General features: G+C 42.9%; 1 protein-coding gene across 7 annotated transcripts in view; it reads right to left on the minus strand.

Moving 5' to 3' along the window:
- The window catches only part of LOC115162163 (fermitin family homolog 2), a 79,745-nt gene that overhangs the window by 14,841 nt on the left and 50,153 nt on the right, over positions 1-14,751 (minus strand). For 4 of the 7 annotated variants that reach the window (XM_029713197.1, XM_029713198.1, XM_029713195.1 and 1 more), the window contains exons 5-10: positions 11,934-11,966; positions 10,068-10,293; positions 9,790-9,892; positions 9,382-9,489; positions 2,368-2,502; positions 1,867-1,916 (exon numbers count right to left, since the gene is read on the minus strand). In XM_029713197.1, coding sequence (XP_029569057.1) covers positions 1,867-1,916; positions 2,368-2,502; positions 9,382-9,489; positions 9,790-9,892; positions 10,068-10,293; positions 11,934-11,966 — 655 coding nt within the window. The remainder of the gene's footprint in view (positions 1-1,866; positions 1,917-2,367; positions 2,503-9,381; positions 9,490-9,789; positions 9,893-10,067; positions 10,294-11,933; positions 11,967-14,751) is intronic. The other 3 variants (XM_029713200.1, XM_029713202.1, XM_029713201.1) reach the window with 1 other exon arrangement.

Genomic DNA, 14,751 nt, shown 5'->3' on the forward strand with positions numbered 1-14,751 from the left:
ACGGGAACAGTTAGCAACGCACAACGTCTCCCCCTCCCCACTAAAGAAATGCCTCATCTCCGCCCTGCATTGAGTAAGTGACAACGTCCAGACCACATAAAAAAAAGAGGGCGAAAACAAAATCAATAGCCCAGCCTACATATACCTACCCCAAAAGGACATAGGGCTAATCGTTTGGACCAAATAAAACAGAAATGTTAGGGAAAATCCTTAAGAGGGATCTATAGGATAAGTGGTTTGTTTTTATTAAAACGTAATATCAACAGGATAAGGCAGTAGACATAAAATTGACACATTGAGCTTCTAGCTAGGTCTGTAAATGTATTGTAATCGACAGCCTATAAATGGTTGAGGCCTAATATATATTTTTTTACATTTTAAAAAGGCTAAATAAAGTAGGCTGAAACGTTAGTAGGCCTAGGTTAGGCTATAGAGCCTATCCCTCTCTCAGCTAAAAGAAAATAAATACAAATTAGACGGCTATAATGACATTTAGTGGGGCGGGTGGGTCTTTGAATGGCGGCTATATGTTGTCTTACCTCCATCAGTAATCGCTTTCAGTCATTGGTCCATTTCTCGATGACCAGGATTGTCCTTCAAAAAATGTTTTGCCTCTTCTGGAGTTTTGAAGTGTCGCAGGGCTCCTTGGTGAAGAATCCTGAGCTCGTTTGGGTATTTGAATCCCTAAAGATGCCTCGGTCAATGGAGTATTTCTTCACCTCGTCAAACACTCTGCGCTTTTGGCATATTCCAGCTGACAGGTCCTGGTGTAAAGTGAGTTTGGCATTTCCCACTGTAATGTTGTTGATTTTCGCCGCCTGTAGGACTCGTTCCTTGTCAGTGAATCTCAGGAAACGTAAGTGATTGGGCGTGGTGGTTGTCTGGTGGTTGTCTTGGACAGGTGGAGCCACTCGGGAAGTTTGTCTTGCGGGTAGCAGATCGGTGGCATGTTTCCCTCTTCTTTTTCACCCAGATTTAATAGAACACAATTATTCCTTCGCCCCGTTTTCCAGGTCCTCTGTTTTCTCTTCCAGATGCTCCATTTTCTTTTTAGCATATGCTATTGTTTCCATGGTGTTGGTCAGTGAGTTTTCCATGGATAGCATCCGCCCCTCTGCCTCATCCAGGCACCCCGCGTTGATGCTTATCTTGTTGTTGATGTCAGGCAAAGCATTTTCCAGGGTTGTCACCTTGCCCCCTATCGCACTGAGCTGAGACTTAATGCAATCTAATTTGATGTTGAGCTCTGTACATTGGGATCTCAGCTCAGAAAGGATGTCTTCGTCAGAGTGCGAGGTTGGCATTTGTTGGGCCTCGGGGGGGATGGGTCCTCTTGCTCCTGGCTAATGGCGCTAGCTTTTTCAGAAGTTAGCTGCTTCTTGGAGGCTTTTTCCGTGGCTAATGTTCGAGTCCTGGTAAAAATGTCACCTGTAATGTCGCCTTTTGTAGCCGCCATGACTTTTTGACTAAAGCTAAAGGAGTTAACTTGAAGTAGAGGTAAGATTAAGAATTGGAAACTACTTGTGCGGAGCTCTTAGTTCATGCGGCCATCTCGTTCAAGGGTCACGTGATCCCCCCCCAAGGTCAGTTTTGAATTACTCCCTAATGGTTTAGATTAGGGTTGCAAAATTCTTTCAATAAATTCCCTGGTTTTCAAGAACTCCTGGTTGGAGGATTCCGGATTTCCTGCTTATTCCTTCCAGATTCTGGGAATCCTCCAACCGGGATTTGGGAAAATCAGGGAATTTAATTGTAAGTTCCTGGAATTTTGCAACCTTAGTTAAGATTAGGATTTCAGGATGATACACTTATTCTAGAGCTGTGATTAAAGACAACTTCTACAGCAGAAGCAGTTACTGAACTTACTTGAAGACTTTGACGTAGTCGGCCAGTTCAGGAATGGACGTGATATCACCCTGAGAGGAAGAGAAGAACCAACACCTTTATTGATGAAAGAAGAAGGGCAGGATTCTGCACAACTAACAATGACCTCAAGTTTGGCTTCAGCGTTGCATATAAAGGAACAGTTGTGTAATCAAACTTTAACTTCCTCAGATAAGCTGTATAAACTACAGTCATTTGGGGAGGGGTACGTTTAACAATGGCCACGTGATACCAACTACAGTATTTAGCCTTCTGAACAAGCCTCTTGCATTGCAGTAAAGTAACATTCAGTGAACTAAAGTAGTACCAGGGTGTCGTAGGCCTTTCCTCCCTCCCTCCAGGGTGATCTCCAGGTCTGACAGGGTTAGGGTTAGTATAGGACAGTAAGGTGTAGTACCAGGGTGTTGTGGGCCTTTCTTCCCTCCAGGGTGATCTCCAGGTCTGACAGGGTTAGGGTTAGTATAGGACAGAAAGGTGTAGTACCAGGGTGTTGGAGGTCTTGCCTCCCTCCAGGGTGATCTCCAGGTCTGACAGGGCAGCGTCCACCTCATCCACCTCCTTCTCACGGTTGTTCATGTGGTTTCCTGAAGACATGATGGACAGCTTGTTGATGTGGTACTGGGGGACAAATAGAGAAGGGGTTAAGGTTTAGCTTACAGTCCTTTACCCTATATGCCATGAAGGTGACATGTCATTTCAATACCACATGATCAAATAGTCTCTTGTTTTATATTGAGAACGTCAATAGAAAAAAAGTAAATTTACATTTCACTTTTGCTCCATTGGGTTTTGTTTCTATGTACACTACCGGTCAAAAGTTTTAGGGCTCAAATAAGCAAAGAGAAACAACAACCCATTTAAGACATGTAGGTCAGTCAATCCGGAAGATTAACAATTTTGAAAGTTTCTTCAAGTGCAGTCGCAAAATCTATCAAGCGCTATGCTGAAACTGGCTCTCATGAGGATCGCCACAGGAATGGAAGACCAAGAGTTACCTCTGCTGCCGAGGATGTTCATTAGAGATACCTGCCTCAGAAATTGCAGCCCAAATAAATGCTTCACAGAGTTCAAGTAACAGACATGTCTCAACATCAACTGTGCGTGAATCAGGCCTTCATGGTCGAATTGCTACAAAGAAACCAATACTAAAGGACACCAATAAGAAGAGACGTGTTTAGGCCAAGAAACACAAGCAATGGACATTAGACCGGTGGAAATGTGTCCTTTGGTCTGGAGTCCAAATTGAAGATTTTTGGTTCCAGCCGCTGTGTCTTTGTGAGACGCTGTGGGTGAACGGATGATCTCTGCATGTGTATTTCCCACCATAAAGAATGGAGGAGGTGGTGTTATGGTGTGGGGGTGCTTTGCTGGTGACACGGTCTGATTTATTTAGAATTCAAGGTACACTTAACCAGCATGACTATCACAGCATTCTGCAGCGATACGCCATCCCATCTGGTTTGCGCTTAGTGGGACTATCATTTGTTTCTCAACAGGACAATGACCCAACACACCTCCAGGCTTTGTAAGGGCTATTTGACCAAGAAGGAGAGCAATGGAGTGCTGCATCAGATGACCTGGTCTCCACAATATGACTGCAAAACAAAGTATGTGTACAGTGTGTAGCAACCATGAGACACAGTGGCTTTGGGTGGGGGAGGGTATGATTTAGTAGAGAAAATGGGTGGGAGGGTCTAGATGCTGCAATCTCAGCAGTAACTGTAAATGTGTCTTTAATAGAAGCACATGTGAGTAGTGCAAACTTGGGACATCGCGTGCAACATTTCTACACTGATTCACAATGGAAATACCATCTCCTCTGTTCAGAATCCTGTTTGTAATATTGGGGAGAGTCCCTGACCTTGCCTGGCCATTCACTCATTATCATGTGGACCAACGAGAGTCAGTCTCAGAACGGTCTGATCCACCCCACAGTGGCACTAAGCCTATGACTCACCAACACTCAATACAACTTGTTGACAAACGGTATTTATACTTTCAAGCCACCCCACCTCCCACTAGTCCCATTCGATATATGAATGAACAGCTGCCTGGAGGGAGTGAGTGAGGTGGTGTGGGGGTGAGAGAGGTAGAGGGGGCTGGAAAGGAAAAGAGGCGTATTTCAGGACGCTGTGGCGGAAGCGCCCATAGCCAGCTAGGGTTTCAGAACGTAGGACAAAGGCTTCTATGTCACCATGGCATTTTCTCAATTAGATTTGCTCACCTCCTGCGTCCTCTCTCCTCCCTTGCCTCCTTTTGAAAAAGGTCAAAGTTAATCGAGGAGAGTCGGCGAGGAGAGTGAAAGTGGTTGGAAATTTGTTTGCTTGAAATGAGACGTTCATTCTCCACTCGCACGTCATTACACAAATTATGTTTACAGGGGGTGGATCTCAAAATAAATGTGTAGAGTGATCCAAAAATATTAGTTAGGATAAACATAAGTATCCTCAATGAAAGGTGGCTATCGAGAGGGGAGGACACTCCTGTTTACCTACTAACAAATTGCCACAACACTCAACCACTTATTGGTTTCCGGGTGACAGAGGAGAGAGGACAGTCCAAATGAGAATCTCCCCATACATCTACCTCTGACACCCACACTACACTGTGTTTCTGGTGCACGCATGTGTTTCTGGGATGTGTTTTACTGGTGTGTGCGTTGTATGTATAGGGTTGGAATTTGGAGCAGAAGGCTGATTGGCAGACCATGCCCTGCGCTTTTATTCTCCACCCCATGGGCAGGACTCCAAATACAGGCCTGTTTACTGAGCTGGACATGGCGGGCTAATCGCTATACTTAGACACGCTGACATATCCAGGTGATAGCCTGCTAATGCCAGCCAGCTCCCTGGACACAGACCACTTAATGTAATAAACCTACCCCTTCTCTTCAGGGAAACCTTAGGCATGACTCCAACAGCTACCTTTAACTTAGCAAGAGAGAGTGAGATAGCTGTGCTAACAGACAGGTAGCGACAGGCTAGCTGTTAATCCAAACAAACTGCAGATCAGCATCTCCTCATAGGGGTCGAAACACTAAACCCTCAACCAATGCTGGCCTGGGGCCCTGGGGTCATCCTTATGACATTTTGTGCTGCCATCCTGCCCTGGTTGTCATGTGGTGAGTTATATTTTGCTGTTCTTTGACAAAAATGTCTTTCAGCTTGGGGGATTTCTTCATCTGAAGATGATGCATCGGGCTCTGGGTTCTATTCTTCCTCATCTTCTTCTTCAGATACCTCCTCCTCTTCTAAATCATTGTTTAATTTTAATTTAACCCAAACAACTACCTCTTCCCCTACTGTATTTATTTATTTTATTTATTTTGCTCCTTTGCATCATATTATTTATATTTTAACTTTTAACTTTCTTCAAACTACAAATCTACCATTCCAGTGTTTTTCTTGCCATACTTTATTTACTTTGCCACCATGACATTTTTTTGCCTTCACCTCCCTTATCTCACATCATTTGCTCACATTGTATATAGTCTTATTTTTTTCTACTGCATCATTGATTGTATGTTGTTTTACTCCATGTGTAACTCTGTGTTTTTGTATGTTGTCGAACTGCTTTGCTTTATCTTGGCCAGGTCGCAATTGTAAATGAGAACTTGTTCTCAACTTGCCTACCTGGTTAAATAAAGGTGAAATAAAAATAAAATAAATAAATTGTTCACTTGTTCCTCCTGGACATCTGAAAAATATCTAGGGCACTAAAACGTGCACTCATGGCTTCAGTAAAGAGAAAACTGGAGGGACTCATCTGCAGCACCTTTATAGCCTCCGACTGCATTCCCCATTAGTAAACAATGCTTTCAAGAAATGTTTATTTTGTCTGAAATTGTTTATTTAGTCTGTGAACTTCAGTCATATGTGGGGTCGTGGAGGGGAGATGCTGCACATGCACAATAAAGTTGGGTCTGGGTTCAATCAGTAGCACACAATCTCAATTTCTCATTGTGTGTGTGTGTGTGTGTGTGTGTGTGTGTCTTTGTGGTGTGTCAATTTTATAACTGACAGGTCAAAAATTACCCTAAGACAATCTTTGTACCCTGGTGGTGTACAGCTTTCATGAAAATATGAACAAAGGCGATGTTTCACTTTTTCTAATGTTGGGGTCACTAGGAAAAGTAATCAAATTTCAAGTTGAAAAAAAATATCATTTAGGGGGTTTTCTCTCCTGTTAAACATGGTGTCGTGTCATTTTTTTACCCTGAAGACAACACAAAGGTTAATTAAGCAAGTCAGCCATATCAGCTGTTTATTTTTTTAAAGGCAGTAAATGAGGATGAATTAACTGTTTTTCTGCCAGACAAGGCTCCGCTGATAGCCAGGTATAGCAGTGGTAAGGTGTTGGGACTGCTGTTGGGACAGCTTTGCCCCACCAAGATTTACATGCTAAAAATCACCACTGACAATGACCATAATCCACTGCGCACCTACTTGTCCAGTCTGTGCATTTATTTTACGCCTGCTATGTTAGGATAGCGTGGGGTAGACACGGAGAGGTTGAGAAAAGAGAAGAATGCAGGGTAGAGAGCAATTGCCTCGCAAGGTATCTCTACCTGAAAATACATGATCTAAGTGAATGATAGCTGGTGTTCAGCAGTCATAAAAGTATGCCTTATTTACATTGAATAACTACTAAAATAGTGATTTTAACAGACAGCATACAGTAGGCCGCAGCTCTATAGAGATCAGATGATGACTTGGAATGAAATAATAAAACTAATGTAATATACACAACTGAGATTATTTTAATAAAATATTGTAAATAAATGGTCAATAAGAAGTAATGGGCAGTCACTACCATCATGGGACTTTAATTCATTGTTTCATTCTGTGTTGCTACAGCATTCAACCCACTTGATGCATTATACATTTCATATAAAAATGTATCAAAACCCGAAAACCATGTTTATTTTGTAATAACTGAACCCGAAAGCACCTCAAAAAGCACTAAATCGCTCAGCACTAATAGCTGTGGTTACTGTAATTTCCGGACTATAAGCCGCAACTTTTTTCCCACGCTTTGAACCTCGCGGCTTAAACAATGACACGGCTAATATATGGATTTTTCCCGCTTTAAATTTTTTTTGAAAGGAGATGACTTCAGTGGTTTCAGTGCACAGGAGGAGGAAGATAGTGACCAATGACTTTCTTGGTAGGCTACTGTTTACTGCAATTTTTTTATTTTTTGTTACAAGCCGTGTTTCGTTAAAGCCTATTTATTTTTGTTACAAGCCGTGTTTCGTTAAAGCCTGTGTAAAGTTAATTTGTTTCAATGTACCGGTAGGCACCTGCTGGTTATAGACATGTGCAGCTTATTTATGTTCAAAATAATATATATATTTTTTAATTCAGGCTTATATTCAGGTGCGCTCAATAGTCCGGAAATTACGGTACTCTATAATTACCCGTTGGGGTGAGGACACGCTGCCACCCCCAGGTCCTGTCACTCAGGCTTTACGAGGGTCGGAAATAGCAAGGGGCTAAGGCCCAGGCGTCACAGACAGGATCATTTTGGTTTCATTGCAGTTGTTCCATGCAAGCATACAATATTGCATACAGTTAAAAGGACAATTGTGCCACTTTTCAACCTCCTATTCATTATCGCCAGCACCAAACAAGTGTCTATATACAGGACCAGTCAAAAGGATAGACACACCTACTCATTCAAGGGTTTTTATTTATTTTTTACTATTTTCTACATTGTAGAATAATAGTGAAGACATCAAAACTATGAAATAACACATATGGAATCATGTTGTAATCAAAAAAAAAGTGTTAAACAAATCAAAATATAATTTTATATTCTTCAAAGTAGCCACCCTTTGCCTAGACAGCTTCGGACACTTGGCATTCTCTCAGCCAGCTTCACTTGGAATGCTTTTCCAACAGTCTTGAAGGAGTTCCCACATATGCTGAGCACTTGTTGGCTGCTTTTCTTTCACTCTGCGATCCAACTCATCCCAAACCATCTCAATTGGGTTGAGTTCGGGGGATTGTGGAGGCCAGATCATCTGATGCAGCACTCCATCACTCTCCTTGGTCAAATAGCCCTTACACAACCTGGAGGTGTGTTGAGTCATTGTCCTGTTGAAAAATAAATGATAGTCCCACTAAGAGCAAACCAGATGGGATGGCGTATTGCTGCAGAATGCTGTGGTAGCCATGCTGATTAAGTGTGCCTTGACTTCTAAATAAATCACAGACAGGGTCACCTGCAAAACACCCCCACACCTCCTCCTCGGTGAGAACCACCCAAGTGGAGATCATTCATTCACCTACTCTGCGTCTCAGACACAGCGGTTGGAAACAAAAAATTAAATTTGGACTCATCAGACCAAAGGACAGATTTCCAACGGTCTAATATACATTGCTCATGTTTTTTATCCCAAGCAAGTCTCTTCTTTTTGGTATCCTTTAGTTGTGGTTTCTTTGCAGCAATTCAACCATGAAGGCCTGATTCACGCAGTCTCCTCTGAACAGTTGGTGTTGAGGTGTGTCTTATTTGGGCTGCAATTTCTGAGGCTGGTAACTCTAATGAACTTATCCTCTGCAGCAGAGGTAACTTTTCGCATTAACTGACCTTCATGTCTTAAAGTAATGATGGACTGACGTTTATCTTCGCTTATTTGAGCTGTTCTTGCCATAATATGGACTTGGTCTTTTACCAAATAGGGCTATCTTCTGTATACCACCCCTACCTTGTCACAACACAACTGACTGGCTCAAACGCACTAAGGAAAGAAATTCCACAAATGTACTTTTAACAAGGCACACCTGTTAATTGAAATGCATTCCAGGTGATTACCTCATGAAGCTGGTTGAGAGAATGCCAAGAGCTGTCAAAGCAAAGGGTGGCTACTTCGAAGACTCAAATATTTTCTGATTTGTTTAACACTTTTTTGGTTACTACATGATTACATATGGGCTATTTCTTAGTTTTGATGTCTTCACTATTATCCTACAACGTAGAAAATAGTGAAAATAATGAAAAATCCTGGAATGAGTAGGTGTGTCCGAACTTTTGACCGGTTTTGTATGTGCTAAAAAGATAAATGTCCTACAAAATGCTTCTCTGTGACATCACAGGGTAGGATTAAAAGTAAGAATAACTGATTTTCAAAACCTGCAACGAGTTTCTAGCCAGAGGGAGGGTATTTTCTCTCCCCACGTCACAAGTTTTTTTAAATGTAACGTTTTCACATATGTAGACACTGGTATTGTGCAGGAGATAATGAAAACGAGGTTGAAAAGTGGTCGATTTGCTGAACCATGTTTCTGAGTTTGAGTACTGAAGCAGACCAGACACCCACCACATCCAAGTCTAACCCATGGGCAACACGCCCATTCAATTCATTAGTTGTTCTGCCGTGTTCTGTTCAACGGGCAGTGAGCCCATAGAGAAGATAACTACTGGAGGGCTTAGTAAGCTGTCCTCAACCAGGCCAATTAACATGATGCGCACGCGCACACACACACGTCTCACCTGCAGGGCGGCGAACATCATCATCTCCTCCTCAGTGCACTCTATTTCCTCCAGCAGGATGGCCCACTTGGCCTGCTCATAGAGCTGGTTCACCCTGATGGCATCGTACTGCAGGGGGGAGAACACATAGCACTAAGCCTGCCTCTTCACAAGTACATAGCATAGACCCACACACAGCACTCAGACATTCCAGCTGAGAAAACAGGACGGCCCAGAGGGGTACTTCCTCTCCACTCTACGCCCCCCAAAATCTGCCAGCTGCAGATGTAAGCTGGTGGGGAGTGTGTGTGTGTGTGTGCATATTTTGTTTGTGGTGTGTAAGCTGTTACACAATTCAGAGAAACGCAATAAAAGTTAAGAGAAACCCTAAAGTCTCATCTGATGGAAAAACAAGTCCATGTACTGTACCTTGGGGTTGAGGTCGAAGAAGCTGTGGTATTTAAACCGCAGGAGGAGCACCTCGTTCTCCTTGACATCCTGCTCCATCAGAGACCTGGATGAGTCCAGCCACCTTCACACACAGGAGAAATAAAACACACCATATTTGACAGAACAGTGACTGTCACACTTCTGAAAGAAGGTTCCACAAACAGAATGACCTCAAAGTCTTAAAGTTGTGAAACAGGGGCCAGTTGCACTACAGCAGAGAAGACTGGTGCTAGATGGTTATTATTAGGGCGACTCACCCCTGGTTGATCTTGGCCTTGTCCAGGAGGGACTGGGACTTGTAGAGTTTAGCCAGGATATCGGGTGAGGATATTGGCTGGCTGACAGCAAGGATGCTGGGATTGCCCTCAGAAAGGGGGCTGTCTCCGAACCAGGCGGTGGTGGGGGACAGGGGGCTGCCGTCTCTGGAGTCATAGGTGGGGGTCATGGTCTTACTGTACAGGCCTGGACTGGAGTAGATGCTCCCTGCAAACCAGACAACACGTTTTGTACCCTGGGTTAGACTGAGGAATGTTGGGCACAATTCCATTTCAGTTTGAGAGATTGATTGAAATTCCAATAAAAAAATTATTTTCAATTCTTAGATTGGAATTTCAATTCACTTCCTAAATTGATCCCAATTGTGTAAGTGACATCCACCAAGACAAACACACACATCACAAGTACCATACCCGCAAAACACTGAATATGATAAACACGGTCACAATACAGTCCCCTGCAACAGAAGGTACTGCATGTGTGAGTGTCGTGCAAAGCACAAGTGCCTCCAAATAAAAGTGAACATTGTTCCACAACACACACTTGCAGCCTGCGGTTGGTAGCACCACCGATCTGACAGGTGCTCTTGATGCCCTGCCAATGCTGTTGATGATGCGCTTTATCATGCACATGGTCCACAACCTGAGAGGTGCACAGAGCAAACTATACAGCACAACCAGCAACATATGGGAGGGGCAGTGGAGGGTGTTACACGAAAGTGTAAAAGCTAGCATCTCTGATTTGTGTTCCATTTCGGGGAAAACGGTGGATGTGCGTTTGGAGGGAGATATTGGGCTCCCTTGGCTGGAGGAGAAGTGCTCATGTATAAATAGTTTTGTGTGTATGAAAAAATAGAGTTATATTCAGATTTAAGCTATTGATAATTGAACTAAGACATAAATAACCAATGTGAAACCATGACATTTCCTGTTGGCTAGCCTGTCCAGAATGTTTGGCTGTAGTAACAGCCCACACGCTGACCAGGCCCCATTGGCCTGAAAAAGCAGGCAGGCCAAACCACTAACCACAATCTCAACAAGAAATGGCCTGTGTGTGTGTGTGTGTGTCTAATACAGTCAAAGTAATGAGAACAGCAAGGGTTTCTAGAAGGCTCTATAAAGGTTGACTCATAAATGCAGGGAGGGAGGCAAGGTAGGTCAGCTAGAGTGCTGCTCTCCCATACGGTCACAGGAGGAATCGCAAACATCTAGGGAAAGCTGATAAGAGTATATACTGTCAGGCTAAAGTGGTTACTCCCAGCCGTTGACTTTCAGTGGGATAGTGCAAATGGGCTGGAGGGCACCAACTATGTTAACATTTCCTAATCCTTCAACCCCTTTCACTGGGGACTGCTCGGGTCTGGAGGGGTAGACCACCCAGCGCTTTGTCACCTAGATGTAAACTAGGAGGTATCGTCACCGTATAAAAGTGTCTCTGTTTCTACACATGGCTTCTGTATGGATTTGGGAATGGGGGTGGTCCATTTGAAATTGGGTGAATATATTGTTGTGGACATACCATCCTTCTTCCAACCACTTAATCATTTTATTTCACTCTTCCTGGTACCTGCTGAGCAAAACATGAACAGATTTCTAGCAAAACAAACACATAGTGAGCAAAGTTTGTTTTAGTGAGCTTGGTTCTGTTGGAGTGAGGCAAAGCCTATCTTGTAACCAGAGTCAGCTGATTTCCTCAGTCAGGTGACAAGGGCAGCAGCTGGCTTCCTATGGATACAGCCTTGTCAGGTGACCAGACCATCACTCCAGCTGAGGGGTGAGGGGGGGTAAGGGAAACGGGAGGCTGCGAGGAAGGGGAGAAAGCAGACAGAAGACCAGGAGAAACCTTACCTTTGACCGGCCCAATGTAAATTATCTCAGAGGCTGGAGTGGGAAAAGAGAAAGGAGGAGGAAGGGAAGGAAAGCAGAGGAAAAGGAACAAAAACAAGAGGACAGATTAAAGAGATTTTAATAATCTCTCGTTTTAATAAGACAAGAGGAAAAAGGAAGAAAAAGTAGGGAGTATAGTAGGAGTTTTTTTAAAGAACATGGATGAGAATGAATACCAGGGAAGGGCACTGCCAGTATGCCAATCTAACCAGCCCTAGATTAGATGAGGTCCCTTTGCTCCCTCAGCAGAGGAGAAAGGAACGTGGTATGACAAACCATGGACAGGTCCTATCAAATCTCCAATTGAAAAGCCAGGCAGGGCAGGGTGTTCATTAGAATGACCCAGTGTACATAACACACCTACTGACATTAAAGTCCTGGACATAACTTTACATGATGAGAATATTGTAGAGCTGTAGCAGACCCCATGGCAGAGAAGGAGCAAGCATGGTCTTAGTCCTAGTTCTGTGTCATAGTCAACTGTTAGTAATATGGATAGTAACAACATTCATGTTTCTGTTAATGGAATGTGGGTGGGGGGGTCTGGGATTTTCCAGTGACACTGTAGACGTGGGTGGAGATGGGTTGTGGTTTTAGAGTCAGAACTGACTCGTTCTAAACACGATCTGGATCAACCCCATACATCCTGCTTGGTCTAGGGTGAACTTTGAAGTCATATCTTGCCAACTGATCTTGACCGCAGCATTGCCCCTTCACCCGATTTCCTCTGTTGTCCAGTGAGTGTGTTGGGAAGGAGATAAGGAGTTATCAGGTCAAGGTCAGAGGCAACAGAGGGCCTCATTCAGTATGGGTGGAATGGGCAGGACTGTAGGGAGAGGCAGTGGCTGAGCACCATACAGATAGCATCAAGTGTAAGGAAGAGGCTGTGTGTGCATCCGTGTGTGTGTGTGTGTGTGTGTGTGTGTGTGTGTATTGCATCGAAAGCCTGGACCTTGTGATTCCCATCAGGCGGCCACAGCCCTTCCCAGAGGGGAAGCAACACAACAGTCAGCAATTAACTCCCAGCAGCTCGGCCATGAAACACTGCACATTAAACATTTACTCACTCCTACCATCTGAGCTGGGGGGAGGTGTGTGCGCGCACACGTTTTTCTGCAAGTCTTTTTTATCCTAAAGCGATTTTGACTCTTTGCATAGAGTTATAGCTTGGCCTAATTCATTTTAGAAACCCCTGGCGAACAACTAACATAGATCAATAGAATATCAGTGTGAGTAGTACACAGCCACTGCCTCCCTACAGTCCTGCCCATTCCACCCATACTGAATGAGGCCCCCAGTACGAATTTTATAATTAAAAAAAAGAAAAAAAAATAATAATAATAATTAAGAAAAAAAAGAAAATGTATGCAATGCAATTCACTACTGTAAGTCGCTCTGGATAAGAGCGTCTGCTAAAATGACTAAAATGTAAATGTAAATGATATTTGGGGCAATACCAGTCACACCCACCCCTGTTCAAAAGAATGGGGGTCACATAGAAATGTCCTTGTTTTTGAAAGAAAAGCACATTTTTTGTCCATTAAAATAAGATCAAATGTATCAGAAATGCAGTGTGTTGCCAAGAAAATGAAGATCTCATACAACGCTGTGTACTACTCCCTTCACCGAACAGTGCAAACTGTCTCTAACCAGAATAGGAGTGGGAGGCCCCGGTGCACAACTGAGCAAGAGGACAAGTACATTAGAGTGTCTAGTTTTAGAAACTGGCAGCTTAATTAAATAGTACCCGTAAAACAACAGTCTCAACATCAACAGTGAAGAGGCGACTCCAAAATGCTGGCCTTATAGGCAGAGTTGCAAAGAAAAAAGACATCTCTCAGACTGGCCAAAAAAATAAAAGATTAAGATGGGCAAAAGAACAGACACTGGACAGCGGAACTCTGCCTAGAAGGCCAGCATCCCGGAGTCGCCTCTTCACTGTTCACATTAGCCACTCTTCTTTCTATTCTGGTTAGAGCCAGTTTGCACTGTTCTGTGACGGGAGTAGTACACAGCGTTGTACGAGATCTTCAGTTTCTTGGCAATTTCTGGCATGGAATACCCTTCATTTCTCAGAACAAGAATAGATAGACGAGTTTTAGAAGAAAGTACTTTGTTTCTGGCCATTTTGAGCCTGTAATCGGACCCATAAATGCTGATGCTCCAGATACTCAACTAGTCTAAAGAAAGCCAGTTTTATTGCTTCTTTAAATCAGTACAACAATTTTCAGCTGTGCTAACATAATTGCAAAAGGGTTTTCTAATGATCAACTATCCTTTTAAAATGATCAACTTGAATTAGCTAACACAACGTGCCATTGGAACACAGAAGTGATGGTTACTGATAAATACGCCTATGTAGATATTCCATAAAAATAAAAAATTTAAAAGGCTGTTTCCAGCTACAATAGTCATTTACAACATTAATGCATTTCTGATCAATTTGATGTTATTTTAAATAGATTAAAAATTGCTTTTCTTACAAAAAAAACAAGGACATTTCTAAGTGACCCCAAACTTTTGAACAACAGTGTATATACAGTTGAAGTCGGAAGTTTGCATACACCTTAGCTAAATACATTTAAAAACTCAGTTTCACAATTCTTGACATTTAATCCTAGTAAAAATACCCTGTCTTGGGTCAGTTAGGATCACCAATTTATTTTAAGAATGTGAAATGTCAGAATAATAGTAGAGAATTATTTCTTTCAGCTTTTATTTCTTTCATCACATTCCCAGTGGGACAGAAGTTAACATGCACTCAATTAGTATTTGGTAG

Source organism: Salmo trutta, chromosome 25 (assembly GCF_901001165.1).
Source record: "Salmo trutta chromosome 25, fSalTru1.1, whole genome shotgun sequence".
NCBI classification, from domain to species: Eukaryota; Metazoa; Chordata; class Actinopteri; order Salmoniformes; family Salmonidae; genus Salmo; species Salmo trutta.